This window comes from Anser brachyrhynchus (genome assembly GCF_964034855.1).
Source record: "Anser brachyrhynchus genome assembly, contig: SCAFFOLD_160, whole genome shotgun sequence".
Lineage (NCBI taxonomy): Eukaryota > Metazoa > Chordata > Aves > Anseriformes > Anatidae > Anser > Anser brachyrhynchus.
This window is the reverse complement of record NW_027663930.1, coordinates 260,830-285,934: the sequence shown is the minus strand read 5'-3', so window position 1 is coordinate 285,934 and position 25,105 is coordinate 260,830. Positions and strand designations below refer to the sequence as shown.

General features: G+C 41.2%; 1 protein-coding gene and 1 pseudogene across 4 annotated transcripts; both read left to right on the top strand.

Moving 5' to 3' along the window:
- Nucleotides 1-3,228: 3,228 nt before the first annotated feature.
- On the top strand, nucleotides 3,229-19,803 carry LOC308191372 (nuclear pore complex protein Nup153-like). Of its 3 annotated transcripts, XR_013947923.1 has the most exons (8): nucleotides 3,230-4,121; nucleotides 6,247-6,495; nucleotides 7,705-7,844; nucleotides 7,927-8,052; nucleotides 10,234-10,344; nucleotides 10,482-10,520; nucleotides 10,621-13,636; nucleotides 14,739-19,803. XR_013947923.1 is itself a non-coding variant. In XM_080609569.1 (7 exons), exons 1-7 carry the CDS (start codon nucleotides 3,926-3,928, stop codon nucleotides 10,699-10,701), a joined length of 942 nt encoding a protein of 313 aa, XP_080465695.1. In that variant the 5' UTR covers nucleotides 3,230-3,925; the 3' UTR covers nucleotides 10,702-14,119. The 3 variants fall into 3 exon arrangements, 1 of the variants encoding a protein (XP_080465695.1); XR_013947922.1 differs by lacking the exon at nucleotides 10,482-10,520 and having other exon boundaries at nucleotides 3,229-4,121; XM_080609569.1 differs by lacking the exon at nucleotides 14,739-19,803 and having other exon boundaries at nucleotides 10,621-14,119.
- On the top strand, nucleotides 19,389-25,060 carry LOC308191376 (nuclear pore complex protein Nup153-like; annotated as a pseudogene). Its single transcript has 2 exons — nucleotides 19,389-19,673; nucleotides 23,280-25,060. The product of its transcript is annotated as a nuclear pore complex protein Nup153-like (transcript).
- The last annotated feature ends 45 nt before the right edge of the window (nucleotides 25,061-25,105 follow it).

Sequence of the window (25,105 nt, the reverse complement as noted above, 5' to 3'; positions counted from 1 at the left end):
AGCGGGAGGGCGGCGGGACCGGGACGGGACCGGGGCGGGGCGAGGAACGGGAGCGGCAGCGGGAGGGGGGGGCGCGCGTTCCCGTGAGGGGAGGGGGCGCGCGAGGGAGGGAGGGGGAGGGTGTGAGAAACACTCCGTAGCCAATAACTTGGGCTCAGGCGAGGAGCTCGGCGAAGCAGGAATTTATTCGCGATCGCAGTGGCGGGCGTCCCGTCCGTGCGAGGACTACCGCACACCAAATTTCCCTGGTGTATTGCCAAGCACTTCCCCGTGCAAGGGCTTACCATACACCACATTTCCCGAGACTCTTCCTTTCTCTCCCTTATCTCACGCTTCGTCCGTCTCCGGCCGCGCCCCTCGCGGAGCTGCGGAACCGCGGATCAGGACTCCACACTCGCTCCGTACAAAAGTACGTCTCAATCACACGGCACACAGAGTCTCACCCGACCCCCAAGGCAATACTTCCTATTTCTTACCTTGGTCTGTGCACAGAGTTACCGGATCAATTCTCAAAGCCGGAGTGCCTGCCTTCTTCCCTTCCCCACTCCTTCACGGATCCTGCCTCTTTCATCAGTCTCGGGCCCTCTGTCAGCTCTCCGCAGAACCGCCGCCGTCGATGCACAGGACCGCTGAAATCAGCGGGGCATGCCTTCCTGCTGCTGCGGCGGTGGGGCTCCCCAGTAGGCGACTGGCTCCCGGACGAGCCCCCAAATTGTGAGAAACACTCCGTAGCCAATAACTTGGGCTCAGGCGAGGAGCTCAGCGAAGCAGGAATTTATTCGCGATCGCAGTGGCGGGCGTCCCACGAGCAGGAGCGCCCCTGCTGGTTCCAAAACCCAGTTTATATACTTTTTGATGACGGGACCCTCCCCTGTTTCCCCACTGAGGGGGTGATCCAGGCTCACAATCTGTCTGATGCTTCCCAGACAATGCATGGCCTTCAGTTGCCGGCCTGTTAAATTTCGAATTTCTTTCGACTTTTTTACTGGTTGAAGCGGTAATGGTTCTTCACTTACCTGACTTGACTCAACACCGTGATTTTCCCCGAATTGTTCTACGGAGTCTGGTTGTCTGCATTTTACAAGGTCGCCTGCTAAGCGTTCTTATCGCTGCAAGCACACCTCGATACCCCATTCCTTACCTTTAAACAACGTAACTCTGCAAAAACAACATTTTTATTCCCACGAGGGGCAGGGCAGGCCCCGCGGCGCGTGGCGGCGGGGGGCGGGGGGGCCCCGTGACGGCACCGAACGCGGGGGGGGGGGCGGTATGGCCTCGGGCGGCGCGACCGGTAGCGGCGCGACCGGCAGCGGCATGGCCGGCGGTGGCAGGGCCGGTGGCGGCGGGGCGCCGGGCGGCAGCCCAGGAGCCCGATCAGGAGGAGGAGGAGCAGGAGGAGGAGGAGGAGGAGGAGGAGGAGGAGGAGGAGCGGCCGGCGGCAAGGTGAAGAGGCGGCGCCACCGTTTGGGCGCCGCGAAGCCCCCCTGTGCCAGGAGCAAGCGGGTGAGGAGCGGCCCCCCCACAGCGGGCCCTTCCCCCTCAGCCCACCAGTTACCCCCTTACTTACCCCCTTACCTTACCCGCCCCTTTATCCCCTTAGTTACCCCCTACCCACCTCCTTACCCCCTTAGTTACCCCCTCAACGGCTTAGTTACCCCCTTAGTTACCCCCTCAGCCCCTTCCTAACCCCCTCAGTTATCCCCTCAGCCCCTTACTTACCCCCTTACCCCTCTACCCAGCCCATTACCCCCCTCCTCCCCCTCCCCTTCACCCCCAGCCCGCTGCCCTCAGGACCCCCAGTGCCACCCCCAGGGCTTTCCCCGCTCCCTGCACCCCTCCTCAGCCCATCATCAATTCTCTGAACGTTACCTGCCAGGCTTTGCTTCTCGTTTGTGCTGTAGGGTACAGCAGGTTGATGGTGAAAGCGGTCCGTCAATTCGGGGTGTGAAAATCCCCGTGCTGGAGGGGGGACGCGCCGAGATCCCTCCCAGCAGCTCTTTGCTAAGAAATGTCAGGACGCCCAGAGAGATGCTCTGGAGATGCCCTCTGCACATGTTTGTTCAGCCAAAACCTCTCCGCTATTAAATGAGCAACGTAGCTGAGGGGATTGATTATCATATGCAAAACCAAGGGAGCGCTACGCATGGATAGCTGCTCAATTAGGTTTTTATCACTTGCAGAAATGCCAAGTCCCTTATACCACATATTGACAATCAATCTTGTCCATCTAAAGCTGGCCTGGAAGGGCAATGCAAACATTCCCCACGCTTACAGAGCAACCGTTGAAACCTCTGGCTTGAACAGTGCATTAATGTTGAAAGTGCCATAGCTTGCGTGTGCCGACACTGTGTAGCTAACTGATAAACCTTACACGTGGATTAAAAATAATCAGTGGAGATGGTTTTCTAACTTTTCCATTGTCTGTTATCTCTGCGTGTTTTCCAGTAGGTTTATTTAAAGAGTGTGCCAGAGCAAACACGTGCGTGGGGATATCTGGGGGATTCTGCACAGAGAATGGCTGCTGCACATCCAGCGCAGATCAAATTAACAGTAACTTATCGGGGAAGAATTTTAATGATTTGATAAATAGACAAACTGATAGGTGTTACATGTGTGCATTTATTATAGCAGTTAGCTTTGTAACCAGACGAATCGTGCAAATGTTCATAACGTAAAAGGACGAGCTTTGAGCAGATAGCTTGCTTAGAGCATTTGTCAATTAATTTCAGTTTATCTTCAATATCATGTCCACTCTGCAGAAGGTTCTGTGGCTTAATGTTAATTGTCTCTCAGTGATGCAGTTGGGGAGGCACGAAAGCGACCGATGCGATTTTGTGAGGTTATACCTCTGGTTCTGATCCCTACCCCACTGTTTTTCTCATCCTTCCCCCTACAACTTTAGTCGATAAGTCGATTCTTAGAAATACTTAAATAGATGTGTTTTGTGTGCTTGTGATCCTAATTACAGCCCACCAAACCCTCTGTCTCTTACCATTAAGCTCTGAAGGTGCCTGGGCACTGTAGGCAGTATAGTTAGCAGCTTCAAAGTTCCTGGGAACTAGTCCTGGATCTAATTTACCTTTTTTTTTTCCCCCTGCCTGCAGGAGGGATGATTAGCAGGATGCCTAGCTCATGATTGTCAGCTTTCTGGATATTAATTTTTATTATTAATTTTTATTATTAATTTATTCATTTATATTAATTTATCTTTTATTTAACCGTAGTTCCTGGGGCTTTTGGTCAGGTGGGAATTCTCCGATCGTACCCGATGTATGCCGCAGAGTCAGTCTTCTACAAAATACAGCAACAGCTTTAGAAGGCTCTTGCAAGAGGAGGTGCTGGTGCTATAGCTATAGCTGTGTTTCTTCCAGGACATCTTCTGGGTTAGCCTGACTGTTGAGAGCAGAACTGTTTTTTGTGCGTATAGTCACTGCAATTCAGCATTACTAAAATTGAAAATATTTAGATTCACTGATTTTAATGGGTAGTATGGTCCTGACTGTCGCAGTAGATAATTGCTGAACTTCTGGTTTAGTTGGTTTTCACGGGAGGGTGCGAAGAGGAAGAGTCCTGGAACAAGTCTGTAGGTCAGGAGCTGTTCAGGCGTAGAGTTTCCTGATAGCCTTGCAGATTGACGACCTGCTGGTGAATTTTGGCAGAGGTTTCAAAACTTTGAACCTTGCCAAGGTCACTTGGAAGTGCAGAAAGTGATAGGTAGTTGTAAATCAATCTTAGGTGAATTTTAGGTTTACCAGAAGTGTAGCGATCCTATGCCAGGGATCAACCTCGTCGTCGTCTTCTGAATATTTGCTGTATAATATCTGTCTTCAAGGTCCGTGGAAGGTGGTATCGCAGCATATGCTGTTGACTGCGTTTCTGTAATTAAACAAGTGTTTTTTCTTTCAAGCAGGGAATAATTAGCAGAATGACAGAAACTGTGAAAAATATTGTACCGGCCTGGCTGCAGAAGTATTTCAATAAGCGTGAGGAGGAGTGTGTAGACAGAAATGAATCTGCAAACCAGGAGGAGACTCCGGTAAACTATCACCACGATTATTCAGATGAAGATACCATAATCGATGAGAGATTCACGCCTGAACCAGCAGGAATTAGTAGACGAGGTATGTGAAAAATCATTTGGAATTCTGGCCATCTGTATTTATTCACAGATTTCTAGTTTTGAATCTGAATTTCAAAAGGAAATTGGAATGAGGGTTTTGACAGAATGAAAAAAAACCCAAAAAAAGTCAAAACAACTGTTTGTGAAACCGTCTTAGCTTTAAACTGTATACACAGTTACGAAGCATACATCTTATGCTCTTGGAAGGCATCAGTTAACTTTAGGTACTCTATTAGCCAGGTGCTAAATGCTGAAAATAAGTCATTTGCAAGTGTGCTGGGTTGCATTTTCCATCTTTTAAAAGATATGGAATGAAAATCTGTCTAATTGCCTAAGGCAATTAAAAAAATTAATTTGTTTTGCAGTCTTCGAAACAAAAGACTAGATGCTAGAATGGCAGAGGAAAATTCCGTCTCGTGTCCCGACTTTGTTTGTTTTGTTTTGTTTTTTTTTTGTTTTGGGCTTTGATCAATTTAGTAAAGTTCCTCGTTAACTTGATGGTGAACTGGGGAACTTGTGCACGGATGTGGTTTATGAGATTATTATCCTTAAAATATTCAATAACTTTAAGGTCTACGCGGGGGGAGGGGGTGTCTTTGAAAAGGTATTTGGACCGTTGGCAACGAGGTTTGCAACTCCTTTACCTCATGAAAGATTAATTTGTCTTATATCCAGTGCCCCTCACTGTTCCTGTAGTCCTGTTGTATAAATTTGCATCTATTCTTATTTGAGTTTCTCTTAAATTAGCTGTTTTGGGGAAGTCAGCTTTTAATAAGTAAAGAAGTTTTGTCTGAGCGTGCGTAGGTAACCATAGATAATGTGGAAAGTCAGTTGCTTCTGTTGTTGGCAGAATCAAAAAATAAGGAGGAAATATCTTTGCCTCCAATCTCATCTAATTGTAAACAAGGAGATTGATGGCTTTCTGTGTAGCTGTAGCTTGGGAATGAGTTTGGAGAAAAGAATAGAGAAGGTCTTCGTGACTGAGGAACACATGTTGGCTTTCCTATGTAACTGCATGAAAGGAGCTTTCAGTAAGAACAGCTGCACTGCAAGCTTGCTAACTCCAGGAGATCAGGAGCAGGTGGACACCCTGGAACCTTTTGCAGCTTATGTTGCTGTCCGTGGGTGTTGCTTACTATGCTTAAGAATAAGATTTTTTTTTTTAATTATTACTACATTTTGAAACCAATGTGTTTCTTCAGTTCTGAGGTATCAGTGTGCTGGAGCCTATATTGGGTGGCCTTCCGCCTGAAGAACTTTCTGTATCTCAAATGGTGCTGTCCTAAAAATCTGCTCATGGTTTGGAGAGCTAATTAGTGGTACTGCAGTGGTTATGAAGATTGAACTAACTAGTTTAAGCTTCAGTTCAAGTATCAAGAGGATAGTGGCTCAAAGTCATTTGAATTGCCCAGATTCCTGGGAGAGACAGTAGGCTTTCATCAGGCAAAATACCCATGAATAGTTCCATTCATTTAGCAAGATAGACTTCAAGGCCACCTATTCCAGGCCACTGGCATTGTTTGCAGACCCTTTGCTTCAAGAGGGAAAAATGCTCATCCGGTTACTTGGGTCAACATCCTTGTCCCTTGGGTCAAAATCCCAATAGTTAATGGGTAGGAGATGATGTTTTGCCTCTAACGTGAGCTGATATGGAAGAACTTGGGAAAAAAGTACTGCAAACGTTCATTTTCATGTTGTGTATTCAGATTAATGTAACCTTTGTTCCAATATTATGGAAGCTGCAGTGTTATCTGTAATTTACCGTGTAATCTCAAATTTTGTAAAGCTTATTGCAAGCTGTACATGGGAGAAGGAGTATATATGTTTGATTTAGTGAACGGCCAAGTCAGCGTTAGAGCATTTGAGCACGGGGTCAGAATGTGGTGTTGTAAAACCTCATAGTTAACTACTTCTGGATGCAACATTAATACTGTGTATCGCAAGCAGTGTTGTTGTTGTAGCCAGACAGTTAGATGCAACCGTATCTGGGTGAGGAAGAAGTTAAATTTGGCTTCTCTCTTTTTGCGCTTAGAACTTGGCAATAGCATGGCTGTTGATAGGAAACAGGTTTTGGCTTCTGTGAGCTTGTCTATAGCAAAGCTAATTATCTCCCTGTTCTTGTCTAGAACCATCCACAAGTAGATCAGCACTGAACTTCCCAGTTGTGTTAACAAGGCCCTCTCTTCATCGGAGCCGTCTGAATTATACCACGCTGGATTCTCCTGTCCCACCTTGTCAGCCCTCGACATCTTCTGTATTTGGCATTGGCAGTCCTAGGCTGTCCTTGATAAAAGAAATAGAAGATTCTACCTCTCAACAAGACGATGATAACATCTCAACAACCAGTGATTCCTCCTCTAGAGCATCTGATGAAGGTGATTTTTGTGTTCTCTGTTTAATTGACTTTTTTTTTAATGTGAAGTACCTTGCGTTCTTTAATATTCCACATCACCTTAGTAAATAAAATAGGTGAATGTCAACTTTGGATGCGAGAATTAAATTGAATTTTTAGTGTTTTAGAAGTATATAATCCTATCACCTTTTTAATAGAAGCGTGCTTTGGAATACGTTTATGATACCCTGATGTTAGAAAGAGTCAATGCTGAAATATACACATTCAGCTAGGTTATATGTAAATTTTGAACTGGGACGGTAGGAAATCAGGCTGACTTGCCGTAGCTTGACAACTAGGCTGATTGTCTAGAAGGAAGAGTGACTCAGAATATCTAACAGACAGCTGGTTAAATGTGAATAAGTGCAGGTGACAAATAGGAACACGAGATGTTTTCCTGTGTTTCAGCAAGAGAAGATAAAGAAACTACTCTGTCATAAGCTATAGGCTGTTTTTTGACCTTTCTTGGTAGAAGGCTTCAGCTGTCAATACTTTCATGTCTTTTGCCAAATTCATTGAGGAAAGCACACCATTTTAAAATAAAAAATAAGCATCGTGTCGATGTAGGTTGGTACGTAGGTCTTCTCGCTGAAAGGGCGAACAGCAGGTTTGCAGCTTTTTCTAGTCCCCCATATAGACAGGGACTGACGTGTGCTCAGCAGGTTTTGCAGAGAACTTTTGTACAGCTGAGTAGTAGAGTAGAGTTGCTGGGCTTTAGCAATATAACCTGAGTGCACTAGAACTTTCTGGTGTGTCTTCGTAAAACATACATGGGCAGAAGATCGTTAACTCTTAGAGCAGCCTTTGGGGAATCTTCCAGGTTTAAAACCTATGCGATTATGATCTGTGCTGGCCTCCAGCCTTTTACCAACATAGAAAAAAGCTTTGTCCGTACAAATGCACTGATGTTTATGCGGTCCTCTTTTATCTTAGCCTGAAGGAAAAAAATATCTGCATTGGAAGCACAGTATTAACTTGGTAAGATTGCTGAAAACTACTTGCAGCTCTGTGAACAGTTTTCAAGTTTGTAGGTGATACTTGGTTTTCAGTCTGTACGTGAAGTTGATCTATTTAAAGAAGCTGAAGTCATGCTTATTTTTCTGTATTGAAGAACTTGAATTAGTGTGATCTTTATTGTTAAAGTTCTGTACGTACGAGAGGCATTTACATCTAGCATACGTCATTTTGGCAGATGTTGCAGTTTTAAAAAATACTTCATCGTCACTGCTCTGGCCCACAGAAGCTGAAAGAACTCATTCCCTCTCGCAGCATTCTGCAGCTAGCTCTAAGAAACCTGCATTCAGTTTATTTGTTTTTGGAGGACTGTGTCCTGTAAGTACTGCACAGTATTTCTTTTAATCAGTTTGAATGTGTACCTGTTTTTCTATCCACTTCTCATACTGTGTTTCCGTAGGTACGTGGAAGCACGTCTGTTTTTAAGCAAAACCAGCTTGGGTTTTCTCCATTTTACCCCGGAAAGACGGCCTATGCCGGTGGTGCAGCTGTAAGATCAAGGCAGCCAAAGACGGAACCTTATCAGGTATGAGAAAAGTAGTGTAGTGGGAAATAGTGATGGAAATAAAAAAAGCAGCACTGCCAAAGGAGCTTTGAGCAGGGAGCTGAATATGTGGTAACAGTTGCTCTTCTGCCCTCTTGGTCTACAAAAATAGACGTCTGAGATTGATTTCTGTTTAAATTCTTTAATGACAGTTTTTACCACAGGTAATACTTGTCAGAAAGAACAAGAATGACAGTTTGGGCTAGTTGTTGGTAGTTGGGGTTTCCTCTGTTGTTAGGTCTTTCAAAAAATTCCATTCAAGTGCCATTGTCTGCCTCTGACTACATTACGTTAAAATAACTTGATGCAAAAAAACCAATGACAGCATAACTTTGAAAACTTGTGTTTATGGTAGCAAAAGCTACAGTAGTCAAACCTGGCTAATATTTATCTGTGGATCTTCTTTTCCAAGCATGCCTACATTCATGCTATGGATATGTTGTATAAACCTGCAGTCTTTGAAAATATCTAAAATCAACTTTGCTGATCCTTTGTTCTTCTGGTACACAGAGGCATGCAGGACTAAATGCAGTCCCAAGATAAGCAGTAACATGCTTTCTATTTTGAACGATTCATATAGTTCTTGGAGAGAGTTATTTGCCCCCAAGAGTTCTTGGAAATAGCAAATAAAAACTGCTGACAACTCTGATTAGCTAGAGCTGAATCGAAAAGGAAAGTCAAATCAGGTTTGGTAGGAATGTATTTAAATGAAAGTGACTTTTATCGATAAATCAAAAGGAATTTGAAGAAAATGAAAACGCGGGTTTGCTGGCTCTGTTCTGACAGTCCATTTGTGCAACGGAAAAAGGGCAGTACAAGTACCTCACTTACGGGAAACCTTGAAACCTTGTGGTGCAAAGCTGGGAACCCTCTTTGGTCGGCTATTTTTGTTTTTTACAATATTACTGCATTATGGTAAAAAGAGGAACCAAAATACTAGGCTTTTAAAGGAGAGAGTAGCTTGCTTCTTGCTGCTTGCTGTGAATGACAGCAAGGTACTAGAGAGTCCAGCGAAGGGCCACCAAGAAGATCAAGGGACTGGGAGCACCTCTCCTCTGAGGAGAGGCAGGGACTGCTGGGCCTGTTTAGCATGGAGGAGAGGAGGTTTGGGGGGATCTTATTGGTGTATATAAATACCTGAATGGATGGTGCAAAGAGCATAGAGAGCCATTGTGTTTTCAGCGGTGCCCAGTGCCAGGTCAAGAGGCAACAGGCACAAACTGAAACGTGAGGCTCTGTCTGAGCATCAGGAAATGCTTTTGCACTGTGCGGGTGATGGAGCCCTGGCACAGGTTGCCCGGAGAGGCTGTGGAGTCTCCCTCTTTGGAGGTCTTCAAGAGCTGACTTGACATGGTCCTGGGCAACCTGCTCGGGGTGGCCCTGCTTGAGCGGGGGGGTAGACCAGGCGATCTCTAGAGGTCACTTCCAACCTTAACCATTCTGTGGTTCTGTGAGTCTCACTTGTGTTTTTACATGCTGCGTGGTCTGCTTCCTGTCTTCACATCGTGTGATAAGCACAGTGTGGTTATTTGAGGGGTTTAACCTGGGAAGAAAAAAAGTCACACCAAAGGAAGTTTTTGACTGATATTTGAAGTTGGGTGGTGCAAATAAACAGTTTACTTTTTCAGTGTAATGTTTAGATCTGTTACAGTTTAAATCAGATCTTTATCTTTTAAGACAAAGATTTGCAGCCAACTTTAATCTTGGGGGAAGGGAGGAAGCAAGAGAGAAGTAAAACTAGTTCCTGGTTATGATTGTATACACTGATTTTAAGATGGTACACTTAGACCATCGTGAAACTCTGAGGTCTGTGTTGTTACTGAAAATGCTTTCTGTACCACAAGCCTTTTCTTGAGTTCTGTTTCCCTGATTACTGCTTCGGAGGCCTTAGCAGTCCTGGCATCATCCGTCTTGACCTTTTACAAGTACGGAGTTCTTTTATTGCTCGTGCAACAAGCACGTGCAAGATGCACTGAGGCCCAAGGTAAACTTCATTAAACTCCGAACGTATTCTCTTCTTTATGGCTTGAACTCCCAGTGACTGCATGTTTCTCTGTCATCAGAATATATTGATTGTATCATCAGTGTAGCCTTGGGACGTAAAAAACATGCCTCCTTAGCTGAGAATTGACCATTGTAACACTTAAAATGCTAATTTTTCAGGCACAAAAGAGAGCGAAAGCTAGAGAAGAAACTGTGCGGTCCCACGCTACCTTGAGTACCTCAGCGTGGTGCATCTTGGAGGCAGTGGAGAAGCTGTCAAGCCCTTTGTTGGTAAATAGCACTTCTTTTAATCTGTTTTTGCTTCATGTGTTTATAAAACTTAGTAAATGTGCCATCAAAGGATAAAGATAAAACTATTCTTCCTTACGTTGTGGCCGGTTTAATTTATTGCGCTGTTTTTTCAACAGGATGCTAAAAGAATGACATCTCTTTTGCCGCTGTGTTGTGTAAGTTGACCATGAACCCCCACATTTTTGTTGCAGGGAACCCTCTCTCTCAGGAGAAAAAAATTGCCCTCTAATATTTATGCTTTGTTTTTTCCCTCAGCCTCCGGACATAGATAAACCGGATATTACTGACTTCCAGTCCAAACGAAGAAAGGTAAGAACCAATAATGTCTTAAGCTGAGGTAGATAACTTTTTCAATGCTTTATCACTATTAGAAAAATTTTCTCAAACCTCAGTGACAACATAGACATCAAATCAAGTTAATATTGGCATGTATCCACAATAGATGATGGGCTGTGAAGATTACTCAGGTTAAGAATTATGTTATCTTTGTAAGTTGAGAGCAACAGCTCTAGAACACACCAAGTCGTTTTATCTTGTCCCCCAACTTGGGGTGAAGCTGCATATTAAAATTCCTCTTGAGGCAAGTTTTCTCTTGAAGAAATGATCACAAATAGAAAAATACTGCTTGAGTGGTCATATAGACTTTGTACAGACTTCCGTGTTCATTCGGGCACAGAAAACTAATTTTTCTGCTTTTTATCACCATTCAAAGTAAAGAGGAGGAAAATTGTTAATTTCCGACGCTATAAATCTTACGCTCCTAAATTCCTATTTGGAGGTAGCACAGAACTGGTGAGAATGCTGTGGTAAAGCATGATTTCCTTTCATTTTGTTTAAAAAATGAAAACTAGTCATCTTTTTTTGATGACTTTAGTTAGGGGTATCATTAAATTGCAAAACTGTACCAGGCACAATAGCTCTTGGTGTATTAAATGCCTAACTGGGGGAATTAATATTTTTCATTTTTACCTTTAAAACCAGCGATGAACCATCGTTGGAGTCTGATAAATTTTCCATAAAATTAAATGGGCATCTCTTTCTGCGAAAACATCTGTGTTTCCAGTATCAGTCTGAGTGTACAAATGACCACTTGTTAAGTGTATGGGCTTCTTAGGCTGGAAATCAAAGTGGACAGTAATACTGGTTGCTTATTGCTTTTAACTCTTTCAATCTCTGTATTGTTTAGCCAGCACAATCTCCATTTGGTAAAGTTCTAAAATGAATGTAGCAGCAACTGCTTAGTTTTTAGGGGGGTAGAGGTTTTTTTTTTTCTTTTTCTTTTCTGACGCTATAAATCTTAACGCTCCTAAATTCCTATTTGGAGGTAGCACAGAACTGGTGATAATGCTGTGGTAAAGCATGATTTCCTTTCATTTTGTTTAAAAAATGAAAACTAGTCATCTTTTTTTGATGACTTTAGTTAGGGGTATCCTTGGGCTTATTAAATTGCAAAACCCTTAAATGACCACTTGAAGATCAGGTGACTGAAGGAAATAACAAGATGTGCAAACTTTTCATCTTCTGTTCTAATGAGAAAAGGGACAGTGTCTCAAGAAGTTTCTGTGCCAATTCCTTGATTGGATGGATGTATAATTAAGTTTACAATCACTTCAGAGTTTACAAACATCTCAGATTTCCTGGACCATCTTTTCACCATCTGCCAAATTACAAGGGCATGGAGAAGTGAAGTATATCATAAATATTATCCAAATAACTAAAACCAAATCTGGTGTGAATTCTCAGTTATATTATAGCAATACACCTGTGATAAGGCATTAAGAAAGATCTGCCAGATTTGCAACAGAGAGCCTGAAATTGTCAGCCACTAAATGAATGTTGCACGCAGCTGTCAGTGGGTGAAAGGAGATAGATTGTCTATTCATAATACTAGAATTCATAATGGTGGCGGGAGAAGGGTAGCCCGTGATGAGAAGCAATTATTTGCTGAGGAGACGATCGTGTGTTTTCCTGCTAAAGTGAACATGCGGTTGACGGAACACTTGTGCACTCGGGCTAAACTTCTGCAGTGGGTAGCAGTGATGTGGTATTTTTCTTATTTCAAGGAACTGTACCAGGCAGAATAGCTCTTGGTGTATTGAATGCCTAACTGGGGGAATTAATATTTTTCTTTTTTACCTTTAAAACCAGCAATGAACCGTCGTTCACTCGAAGTAGATTTGTGAACTTACATAAAACATGTCTTATTCAAGGTTTCAAACTGAATGTAATATTTTTTAGAAAGATGTATTTTTATATACTTTAGAGAGAGTGTGAATCCTATTACTAAGAGCTGGGAGATACTGTGAAATTAAAGCTGCAGCGTAAACAAAAATTTCCTGTTGGTATTGATTTGAACAATAGCATGCTTCCTAAGACTGTATTTTCTGATCCTTAAGACCGCAGGCGGAGCCATCGGTAAATCTTGTAGCCTTTAGGGTTTGTTTTCTGTCTGACAGTTCAGTTAAGTCAGTTTTGCAGAACACGCAGTGGTCTGTGTTAAAAATTAACTCTGGTCTGTGAAAATGCTTTGAAAAGGGAAGTCAAACCCACTACTTGAAGTGCATCTAATGCACATGTAAAGCATTGGATCATATTTTAATGAATGAGATTATTGTAAGACTGACAAGTTGGTTTTTTTGAGTGTGTTCTATTGTTTGTGTAACTTTGAAGAGGGAAAATGTAGGGGATGTGAAGCCCAGAAGCCTGTATAATTAGTTGCTTAACACTTCGAATGTTAAATTAATGAATTAAGCTACTGAAAAAAAAAAATCACAGTGTGGGCAGAGGAAAAGATAGGAGCATATTCTAGGAACATGGGTTATTTTAATTATGGTAGCATGAATTATTTTGTCTATGAAGCTAACTGCCAAATTTTGAAATGGAATTCAGTCAGACTTTGGCTACTTATATATAGCTTTATGGATTTCGTTACTGGTTTTCTGGTGATTTCCCTCTACAAGTTGAACGGTCTTCAGAATTTTCAAATCGTATTCACTGAGTGCCAAGACCGATGGGGGGAGGTTTATAGTTCTGTAATTTGTTTTCATCAATAAATATTGGAATTAATTTGGGTGGACGTAAGGATAAATTGATTGCTGTTTCCCTTTCAAAGCTGGAATCCCAGAATGCATTCCAGCCTCCACCTGTTAAGAGACTTGTGACACCAACGGTAAACCGTCAACCGATGCGTTATACGCGGTATTCTGAACCATCACCGACTTCAACTACTCAGTCCAGCAAAATTTGCCAGAGAGTAGACACAAAGTTCCAAGTGAGTACATTTTTGAGTCCTTATGTGCCTGTTTTTTTTTTCCAGTCTTGGAATGTTTCTCAAACCAATTGTTATCCTATCTTTGCAAAAAGTACTGATAGTATGTTTGAGGCGAGCTTTAAGGCAGTGGGAACCATTGTGAAATAGATTGAGCTTTTATGGATTTAATTCTGTTTTTGGAACACTCAGTGTCTTGTGGTTGTTTTCACGATGTCATGATGTGCTATTGAGTCATCCTGTTCTCAGTGAAAGAATATTAAAAGACAGAAATGTTTTCCTTTTATATTCTCATGTACACAAAGCTGTCACTGATGAAACATGCTCGTGTTCTGTGTAAACTATTCCAGGTGAGCTATGTGCTCCAAGTGAGAGTTCTGACAATGTGCTGAGTTATCGGTTTTGATTGCTTTGGAGTAGATGGAGTCTGATAAATTTTCCATAAAATTAAATGGGCATCTCTTTCTGCGAAAACATCTGTGTTTCCAGTATCAGTCTGAGTGTACAAATGACCACGTGTTAAGTGTATGGGCTTCTTAGGCTGGAAATCAAAGTGGACAGTAATACTGGTTGCTTATTGCTTTTAACTCTTTCAATCTCTGTATTGTTTAGCCAGCACAATCTCCATTTGGTAAAGTTCTAAAATGAATGTAGCAGCAACTGCTTAGTTTTTAGGGGGGTAGAGTTTTTTTTTTTCTTGTTTGTTGATAAATGATAGAAAACAGAAAAGTATGTCCCTTTTACGGGGTTGGCAAACACAAGTTTTGATGAAAACTCTCCCCCCCACACACACAATTTTTGTCATTTTGTTTAAAATAATTACTTTCTTTGTTAGAGGATTTGACAAATTTGATTTAGTGTTCTATCAGTTTGTCCTCAATGCTGAGTGAAGCAGTGATGCTTACTTTAGCCCCAAAATTTAACTGAACTGTACCCACAATGCTGAATTAGGGAACAACGTTAAGTAGGTGAGGTGTATTCAGGGCTATAAAATTAAAAATAAATAAATAAAATAAAAACCACAAAAAAACACATGAAGTGGTTGTTGGTACTTTGTGTATTCTGTACATATTCAGCTAAGTCTTGAACTAAACTTAACTTGCAGGGGATGAGAGAGAAGACTTTGCCTGCAGAACAGCGAGCAGAACCATCTGAAAGGTATGACATCTATTAATTTAAAACTTACTTGAAGAAAGAAAGAAATCTCCTTTTTCAGTACGGTCTGCACCTGAAAGGTGGTGACAGTTCTCAGTAAAAGGAATGGGAAATCCAATGAAAATTTTGTATTTTGAGGCAGCTGCAAAGTCTGGATTGTGTTTGAAGATCAATATAACTTTGAGAAAATTGTTGTTTTTGTGAAAGGAAGGAAGATGAGCAAGAATAAAAGTACTGATACACCGCTTTTTATCCCAAGTTTATCTTCTGAGAAGGATACGAAGATGGGAAACGAAGCACGTTATAATGCTGTATCCACAGAAAGGATCTTTGCTATTGGAGGCCTTATTTTTTCCTTCTACAGGAAATATGGCTCATTTTGTAGTTTAACTAAATCTGTAGCGTTACAAATTTTGCTTTGACAGATATTTCATGGTTTATAACTCAGTTTACTTATAACAAAATAATTTGTCCCTCTTAATGTTCCCTAGGGGAAAAGCTATTAGTTTTAGCTATTTAATTGCTTGCAGTTTGAAAGCTCTGTCCTAATGGGATGATTCTTTCTGAAGCATTCTTTAGAAGGTGAAGTAGGGGAAGTGAGTTACAGTTCAGGAGGATGTTTATTGATGTGTTTTTTTCTTTATTTTTTAAGCAAAAACATGGAGGAAGATTTATGATTTATTATTCTTTTTTTTAATACTCCTTTCATGATGAAGTTAATTGTCTGCTTTGAGTTCACATGAAGACCATGTGTTCTTTAGAATCATTTGAGGCCAAATGCTAACTCATCTCTAAAATAAAAAAAATCCAGCAGAATTAATTGAATTTCTTCTTGAGGAGACTGCTTTGTGTTATACTGCTTTCTTGGTTTAGGTCAAATGAGTTATCCTCCAGATAATATTGATGGCTTTTCCTTCTGGGCAAATGGTGTTTTGGGTAATAATGCTTGAGTTAAGGGACTTTGCACTCGGTTTTTAGGGAGTCGCTCTTTTCAAAGAACAGTAGCAGGGAATTTTGTTGACTCTATGCTCATCTGCCAAGCAATTCTTAGGTGACCATGGGCATTCTTTGGCTTGCAGAAAGAACTCAACACTTTGTTTTGGCATCTAAAAGTTGGACTTCACAACAACCACCTTTTTAGGGGTGGAAGCGACTGGCTTTAAGGTTCTGGTACAGGTGCAATCAGGTGCTGGGTTTTAATTATGTTTTTTTCAAACTGTTCTAAATTGTCTTTGTTAGAACTCCTTTCTACTTCTCCATTTAGGAAGGAGATACAGAAAACTCACACTGCTTTTGATTTCGTTCACAAAGTTTATTGCAGTGCCCTACCTTTTGTTTGTAGAGTAGGTAGTGGTGGTAGTGTTTTTTGTGATGCTGGTCTCTGTTGGGTGCCATGTTCTGGAGCAGGAGCACCACACTGATCTGCTGGCAAGAGTCCCTTTGGACAGTTGAGTTGGAATACTCAGTAAATCTCTGGCCCACCAATGCTATATATCTATGCGTGTGTGTGTATATATATATATTTTATATCCTGAGTCCAATTGTAGATTAGACTTGCTTGAAGGCTGACAACTGTCTTTGCCCCCTTGAAGCTCACAGGTGTTAACAGAAAGAGGAATATGGGCTGTTATGGGCAAGCGATAGTTGTCTGAATGAAGATCTATTTTGATGTAAGACTTTTTTCAGAATTCTAATGGATTGACAGTTTGGATTAGAGAAAAGTCTGAGCATCTGCCTTAGGGATCTGTCTTCCTCTATGCAGTTACAGTGCTAAGCAGGCTGTTGTCAAGTATTTGACAAGTTTAGACCAGTTCTCCTCCTCAGTATTGTGGGAGTTTGACCTGGTGTCTTCCAGTGCGATCTAATGCACTTTTGTACTGACTGACTGATTGGCTGCAAGATAAGCTTTGAGGTCACAGTTTTTCCAGGCATACTTCATTTTCTTGCCATAGTACTTTTGTTAGAGTTATTCCCTATTCCACTTCTGGTTTGGGTTATATTTTCCCCATTTGCTCTTGGATTAGGATATCTTTCTGGTTTTGAGCTAGGCTTTTTTAAGTACCAGAAAAACGCCTTTGTATGCCTTACAAAAGGGATCTGTATTCATGTCTGAAAAGACTTCTGGAATGTTGGCATACCCAAACACCTCTGCTGTTCCTGCTGATGGCCACATGAAAGCCAGAGCTGCTTCTGAAGCTTAGGCCATATTACCTTGCCACACAAGTCTAAGGCGTCCCTATTCTATCAGAGCTGTTGGCAGTGTTTCCCATGTGTATGTGTGCATATGTGCACTCTTTCTGTATTTTTGTGAGCTGTTCTTTTATATCCCTGCAAAAGATACACGTGCATCGCAGAATCAGAGAACCAGTCCTATTTAAAGGAAGCACTGGAAAATAACAATCTAAATCAGCTCTTCTATTTCAGGTCTTCTGGCTTAGTCATTGTTCCCGTGTGAACGGTGCACTTATGTATGTCCTTTTCATTGCTGCTGTTAATAAAGTTTTTCCTATTTAGAACATCAAGTATTTACCAGCGTTTAGCAACTTGTGAGACAGCTTTAGTTTTTTTCTGATCAGCAGGTTTCAATTCTAGGACTAATAACAGCTCTAATATCTTGAAAAAAAAATTTGGCTGGTAATTTTTTTTTCTCTTGTTTCCCCCAACTTCTGTACTGTCGTGTGCTAGCAATGTGACCAGCTACAAATTCAGTACTGCTGCGTCCAATGGTCTGTCTTCAGGAGTGAGTAGCGGAGGTGGCAAAATGAGAAGGGAAAGAGGAATACACTATTTATCAAGAGCTGTACAAGAACAGGTAAGTGACTCTTAAATTAATTGCTGTCACTGAGCTTACTGAAGTAACTAGCTAAGTGTGTCAGTTTTATTGCATCATAGTAAATTATAACAATACCGCTTTATTTTTGCATTGTTTTTGTTTTCTTGTGGGTTTCAGAGCAGGCTCCAATTGATTTCCTGTGTTTGAATACCTGAACTTTGCTTATGTAATTTTGAAATTTTTAATTCTCTTACCTTGGAGATTCTTCAAACTATAACATTTCTCGTTAGCAATTGAATGAATGAGTCCTAAGAAGAGAAGTAATGTTTTGGTGAAGGTTTGTATAGTTTTTCTACAGGAATGATACTTGAAACGAGTGCCAAGTATAAAAAGAAAAAAAAAAGCTTAATTTTTGGTTTCATATTTAAGTCGTACAGAAAGATACAGGCCAAGAGTGTGAAAAAGAGTAGTAGAAGAGAGCATTCTGCATGTCTGCTAACGATGACTCAGTTTTTGATACTCACCCAACTCATTGTGAGAGAGTTTTTTTCTCATTTTAATAGGAAAAATCTATTCCATAAAACTATGACCATGAATATTCAGATTATTTTTTCTTTTATTGGATGTTATATAAGCTGCCTGTAAGTTAATTTAAGTATTTACGTTAACATTAAGTATTTAATTAATATTAAGTTAATATTAAGTATTTAAGTTAATTTAAGTTTCAAATCATTAAATGGGACTTCTGGATGATGCAATATAAAGAAATCGTAAACACTGTTGTTTATTCCTGTAACGCAAATAAAATAATGGTCCAAATATCAAAAGTTCCATAAACTTTTCAAATCAAAACTGTGAAACAGATGTAAGCTACAGGATGCACTGAATATCAGTAGTACCAACTTACATCCCTGCCTAGTCATTTCTAAGTAGATCATGATAGTACTGTACAAATTTCGGTCAGATTTTCTATGCCATTTAAAACATAACTCATCCAATCTTAGTAATCAAATAAAGTAAGTGGCAGGGATGAAAATTGAAGTTGTTAAGAGGCTCTCTTCTGATTTTTATATTTGCATCCTGATACATGGTATAGACTGTATTTACCAGAACACAATCTTCAGTGCTGCTAGTCTGACTTTCTTTGGTGCTTTTTGTGTTTAGTTTGGTTGTTGAACCTACCTGCTTCTTTAAACATTACCTTTTTCCACGTTCACTGCTGTAATGACTTTAGAAACTTTGGCAGCTATCCTGCCTAATTTTGCAAGAGGAACACTTTCTCACTTGTCTTGAGAGTGTACTCTTAATTGAAGCCATGCGAGGGTAGTTAGAAAGGATGATGCTTCTCTAGAGCTTTGATGACTAAAGTATAGAAAAGAAAGAAAAAAAATGTGATCTGTGCCTCTCTGTTCTGCACAGGTTTTGAGTTAACTTTCAGTGTTCTTGCTGTACAGTTGTTGAATAGAGTATAATGTGGAAGCAGGCCTGCCATAAATTAAAATGACGTGGTAGACAGAGGTGGGGAGATCGGGATTTCTTCTGGAAACTTGCTTTCTCTTAATTTGTATGGATTTTTGTTCTATTTAATTTTGTTAATAAATTGGGTGCGATGGGGTGAGAAAGTAGTATGTCTTGTATAAGAAAAATTAAAATTTGCAACTTTAGGAAGTGGAGGAACCAGTGCTACCGAAAATACCCCTACCCATCAGTGCTGCATCGCTGCCTCAGTTCAATTCCAGTTTCGTTGGTAGTAGCGCTGTCTCAGCGTCACCGAGCGCTGTTTCAACAGCAGCAATGAGCACGGCAACTCCAGCAGCTGCGACGGGCATGGCAAATCCATCAGAGGTGGAGGGCATGACAGATCCATCGGAGGTGGAGGACTTGACAGATCTATCAGAGGAGGAGGTGGAGGACATGATATATACAACGGCGACGTCAGGCATAACGTGTTCAACAGTGCCCTCAGGCTTGACATATCCAATAATGGCGGCGGGCATGCCATACCTGCTGATGACAAAGGACATATCAAGGTCAACAGCGGCAACGACAAGCGTGGCAAATTCAACGGAGGCGGCAGGCATGGCAGATGCAGCAGCGACGGCGGCGGGCAAGGTAAATCTTTATGCTATAAATAATGTTTACAATGAGTATACTGCTTTATTGCGAGTTGACTTTTTCTGTGGTGCTCATGAAACTAACAAATATTAGTTTCTACGCAGCTGAATGAATTGGGGTTGTATGCCAGTTTGGGGAAAAAGGCATAAATGTTTTGATTCTGCTTCTCTCAGTCTTAGAGCCTGCCAACTCCCATTTAACGTGATTGTATAACTGCTTCAAATGCTGTGGAAGTCTGGGGGGGAAGGGGGGTGTGGACTTTATGCCAAGTTATTTATAGTGGTTTGGGCAGGGGTAGAGTTAATTTTCTTCGTAGTAGATGATGCTGTGTTGCAGATTTGTGAGCAAAACAGTGTTGGTAAGGCACTGGTGTTTTAGCTGTTGCTGAGCAGTGCTTACACAGTGACAAGTCCTTTTCTGTTTCTCACGCTGCCCTGCCAGCGAGGAGGTCGGGGATGCACAAGAGGCTGGGAGGGCACTCAGCCAGGACAGCGGAGCCCAGAGGACCGAAGGGATATTCCACACCATTTAGCATCGTGCTCAGCAATAAATGCTGGGGGAAAGAAGGGGAAGGAGTGGGGAGTATGTACAGGGTTATGGCATTTGTCTTTCCAGGTAGCCATTACATGCGATGAGTCATTAATGCTACCTCAAATTTAACAACTTTACTTCTTTATTTCCAGTTCTTTTCCCTGTTCCACTTGGAGGGAGTGAGCGAGTGGCTGTGTGGTGCTTAGTTGCCTGCAATGGTTAAACCACAACTTTATTTAAGTTATTAAATTAGAGGTAACGTGGTCATATAAGCCTCACATAGAATGAGCCTAGGGTGCAATAATTGGCATATTATTGCAATAAAATAAACATTAATCTGTTCCAGAGTACTTGAAATATTTTTTGTACGGTTTGAAGTAGACAGCTGCTTTAACATGTTGAGGTGTTTGCTGAAGTTCTTGGAGTATCATTGGGCTGAGTTTGCCGTTCTTCAGCTTCCTGGCTTGCTTTTCCGTGCATTTAGACCTAAGTAGCATCTCCAGCTTTTCCTCTCAGTTTCTGGAATTTGGTTTTGAAGATATTGTCCTATACCCACTTGGAAACTTCCCTGTGTTTTATTATTACTTTTATCTGCAAAATAACTCAAACATCAGGTTTTTCGACGTCACTGCGGGACTTCTGTTGGGTAGTGAATTCAGGTAGTTGTTGCTCTTAAATATAAACCTTTAATTCTTTTGAAAATACAGATACAACCAGCAAGTACTGTTAGCAGTCCTGAGTTCGCGTTTTCATCTCCAGTTGTGAAATCTACTGAGGCAGAAGTGCTACCTACGTCTTCTGTAAGTAAAATAATAAAGGAGCTTGACTTTTTTTCTTAGGCATTTAGTAGGCTGTTGCAGAACACTAAAGCAGAATCTGCCTTGATGGAGAAAAGTATGTAGGCTTCTGGCTTATAATTTGTCATTCAGCATGCGTGCTACAAATGTGAAGAGCAGCTTTCAGATTTGGTTTTGTGTGTGCATTCGATTGAAGTTCCTGTGGCTTGAGAATCTGAAAAACCTCTCTTGTTCATAGCAGATTGGGTTTACATTTAGTGTTCCCGTTGTAAAATCGGCAGAACTTTCTGGACCCAGTGGTACTCCAGTGATGCCCTTTCTTACCCTAGGTAACTGAAACTTTAGCACTTCAGATCTGAAGTGCTGATTTTCCTTTTTTTCTTTATTAAATCTTCAATCTGTCCTGTCTGCGCATGCTAGCAATTCCAGGCAGTGTTGGACTTCTGCAGTATTTTTCCAGTGACAGATCTGCTTTTATAATTTTTTTTTGTTTTGTTGCTTTTTGTTTTGCTTGTAATCATAAAGCATTGCAAAGTAAGTAGAATTTGTGAAGATTCTTATGTGAGAAGCATGAAAGCTGGAAATTCTTGTTTCTAACAAAAGTGAGTATAATCTGCTCTAACTAGGTCACATTGTGAAAGCTGTTTTTGTTTTCTTTTGTTTCAAAAGACACCACCACCTCAACCAACATCAACACACAGAAAGAGGAGGTCAAAGATTTTGCTGGTGGTCCCTTCACCACTGCCCACGTCTTAAAGGAAGGAAGCGTCTTAGACGTTCTAAAAAATCCTGGAGAGATAATGAACTCCTTTTAAAAAGATGCTGCAAAAAATACGCTAGCATTTTTTATTAAAAAAAAAACCAACACACGACTTATGGTTAATAGAGTATCTGCTATAAATATGAATGTAGGAGAGCATTACATTAAGCGCTGCGTTTGTTAGGGTGCATCTGCCCCCTTCTATTCTAAGTGGTGTTTGTTGCTGGAAGTAAAACTGCAAGATGAAAAGCAGATGGGTTGCATCTCCTTTACGTGTTAGGATGTAATTGTAAATGAGGTACTAAGAGAATTAGCCAGATAATCGGTGTTTCATTTTAAGTAAATACAATTTGTGGAATTGAAAAGGAAATGTTTGTAAAGCTCAACACTCCTGTCCCACCTTCAGCCCAGGTGAAGAAAGAATAGGAAAGAGCTTCAGTTCCAAATACATGGCGAAAGCTGCGAATCTTTGGGCCTTAGCTTACAATGGCTCCTGTGGATTAAAATTTAAACTGCAAACAGAAATGGAGTGTTTTACGTTAAAAACCCTTTTCTGAATTTTGTTTTTAAGCAATTGCAATTGTTTTCAACAGTTTCATAAAGTGTGTCTGTGGAAAAGATATCTTTTAAGAAAAAGGGCTTTATTGAATTTGATCTTTTCCCAAAAGTCTTCTTCTAACTTACATACTTGTTAAGAAGGCAGCACATTTCTCTGTTGGAAAGAGCTAAGTGAGAGAAAATACATTGTGCGTTTTGTTTAAGGAAAGACCTCTGAGTGAAGTGACATTCACTTTCTTTATCGGTTTAAAAGAAGCAGAATCTAAATCCACATTGTTCAAAGACTTCATTTTTGACTAAAAAAAAACCAACAAACAAACCACAAAACAACTATGTTCAAGGTAGATTTACAAGCAACTTGAGCTGCTGTTTAAGATGCATTTCCTTTAGTCTTTCTGTATTAGTAGCTTGTCTTTCCTGTTAAAATTGCCACCTTTTAAATAAGGAGTTGTCCTGTGTCCGATGCATTTTGAAAAAGATTATAGAAAATTAGACAGTTGTTCAATTGTCTTGAGTTTTTATTATTTAATTAATATTCAGCATCTGTGGGAAAATACCGCATGGATTGCTGCTCCGAGTACAAACTTCTGTACAGTTACTGGAGTAGATTTGAGTCATCTGCTACGGAAGGAGGAGCTTTAGAAATTTGATTCGATTGGGCATCGCGTCTTAATCAAATTGTATTATTTCCATTCCACGTTGGACTGTCAGATTTCAGTCAGCTACTGTCTGTTTGTACTTGTATCGACCAGTGAAAATGTTGATTTAAAGCTTGCTTGGAAACAAAGAGTTAAATGAAGCTTTAACGAAATGTTCTGTTGTGACCCAGTGCAGCAGATGAAATTTCATCCGTTTAGATAAGATTTCTGGGGACTTCCTGTTGCGCTCGGTCTGAATGTCTAGTTGTAACCATTGGCACCTGAGCTGAAATTTTTGCCCTCTAGTAAAGTCACTTAGTTACATGTAGTGAGGTGCCGCGCTAACAGGAAGACTTTTTTTTCTTGCTTCCTAGACTTTGGATTGTTGAAAACACGCTCTTCTACGTCTGCACAACCTACAACAAGCACAGTGGTTTATACTAGGCCTGCAATAACAACTTTTTCTGCAGGTAAAGAGACTTCTAAACAAGCATCGTACTGGCAATCTGATACATGTGACCCTTTTCTGCAAAACAAAGACATAAAGGACAAATGTGTAACTTGTCAAGCTACTAAAGCGTCAACAGTTGAGAGTATGAAACAGACAGTAAGTTCAAGTCAATGCGACACCTCAAAGCCAGCAGCGCCCCCAGCAGGGATGCTGGGCTTTGGAGACAAATTCAAAACAGTACCTGGAACGTGGGATTGTGATACATGTCTTGTCCAAAACAAACCGGAAGCTACAAAATGTATAGCATGTGAGACACCAAAACCTGGAACGGGAGTAATGCCTGCTCTGACATGACCAGTGGTCACAGACAGCTCGGTGACAGTGACATCCTCCTCGAGCAGCACTGACACAACAGCCACTCTGGGCTTTGGAGACAAATTTAAGAAGGCGAAAGGCTCTTGGGACTGTGGAATATGCCTTGTACCAAATAAGACGGAAGATAACAAATGTGTAGCCTGTCAGTCTGAGAAACCAGGTATGGTCCTTTTTTTCCTGTTGTTTCCATCCTAGCCTCTGTGAATCTTGTACAGAATAAAAGTACGTTGCATATATGGAATATTTTAAGCAACACGATTCCCAGGTACGGTTGATGGGTTAGCGGCTGTCTGCAGGATTGGTTTACAGGCACTTCAGAGGTCTCAGCCCAGGTTCCAGCCTGTCGCATAAATTGAACTGATTGTGAAATGTATTAGTACGGAGCTGGATCAATGCAGATACCCCCGGCTTTGCAGCTGGTGAGGGAAGATGGCTGAAGTGGGTGACTTAATTTAAAAACAACATAGTGATTTTTCACTGGCGAAAATGAGAACTCCATAGAAAGAGTTAAAAATGACTGCGTTTTTCTCTTTCAAAAAATAAGTAAAAAAAATTACAGAATGTGGCCAAAATGCCTCTACTCACCGTTTGTATGTAATTGAGGGGAGATGTGAAGCCAGATTTCAAGACAGTGTAGTCTTAACTAGTCTTAAGCTAAAGCAGAGAGATGCCTATGAAGGTCAGTGGTAGGCTTCAAGAAAGCGAGTGACCCGCTGGGTAACTTCTTCAGGGCAGTACTGGGTTGTTTCCCATTGTGTGTGACCGTAATTGATTTTGAGCGTGGTTGTATTGTTTTTAAAATACGATTCTAATTCTAACTTTGACTCTAAATGTCATTTAACATGCCATTACATCAAAAAACACCTGTGCAAATATATCGTGGAAGAAACAAATTAAGATGGACTAGACCGGGCTTTTGTAATCATCCTGTGCGGTAAGACTGAAATTTCATGAGGTAAGATAATGGATTTCAGACAGAGTTGATTCTCTTGGACTTCCAACCTCTGAGCGGTCAGTCGGCATCTTTGTCTGAGGCTCTTGCCATTGCAAGGAGGAATTTTGGAAATGAGGGGTTTACTGTGACCATGGTGCAGTGAATTGCACGGTTACGTTGCACTTGTCAGGAGGAAGAGCGATGCAAGTAATACTAGGATAAAAGTTTTCTGCGTGTGCTGTGGAAGGGAAGAGCCATTCTTGTCTTTCCGGTTTTGAATTTGAAGCGTTATCTTCTGCTTCTCTCTTAAAAGGCACCTTTTTTTTAAAAGGCACCTGTCAGGCCTCTTTATGGAGGTTACACTATGGTCAACAGCAGCAGAAGC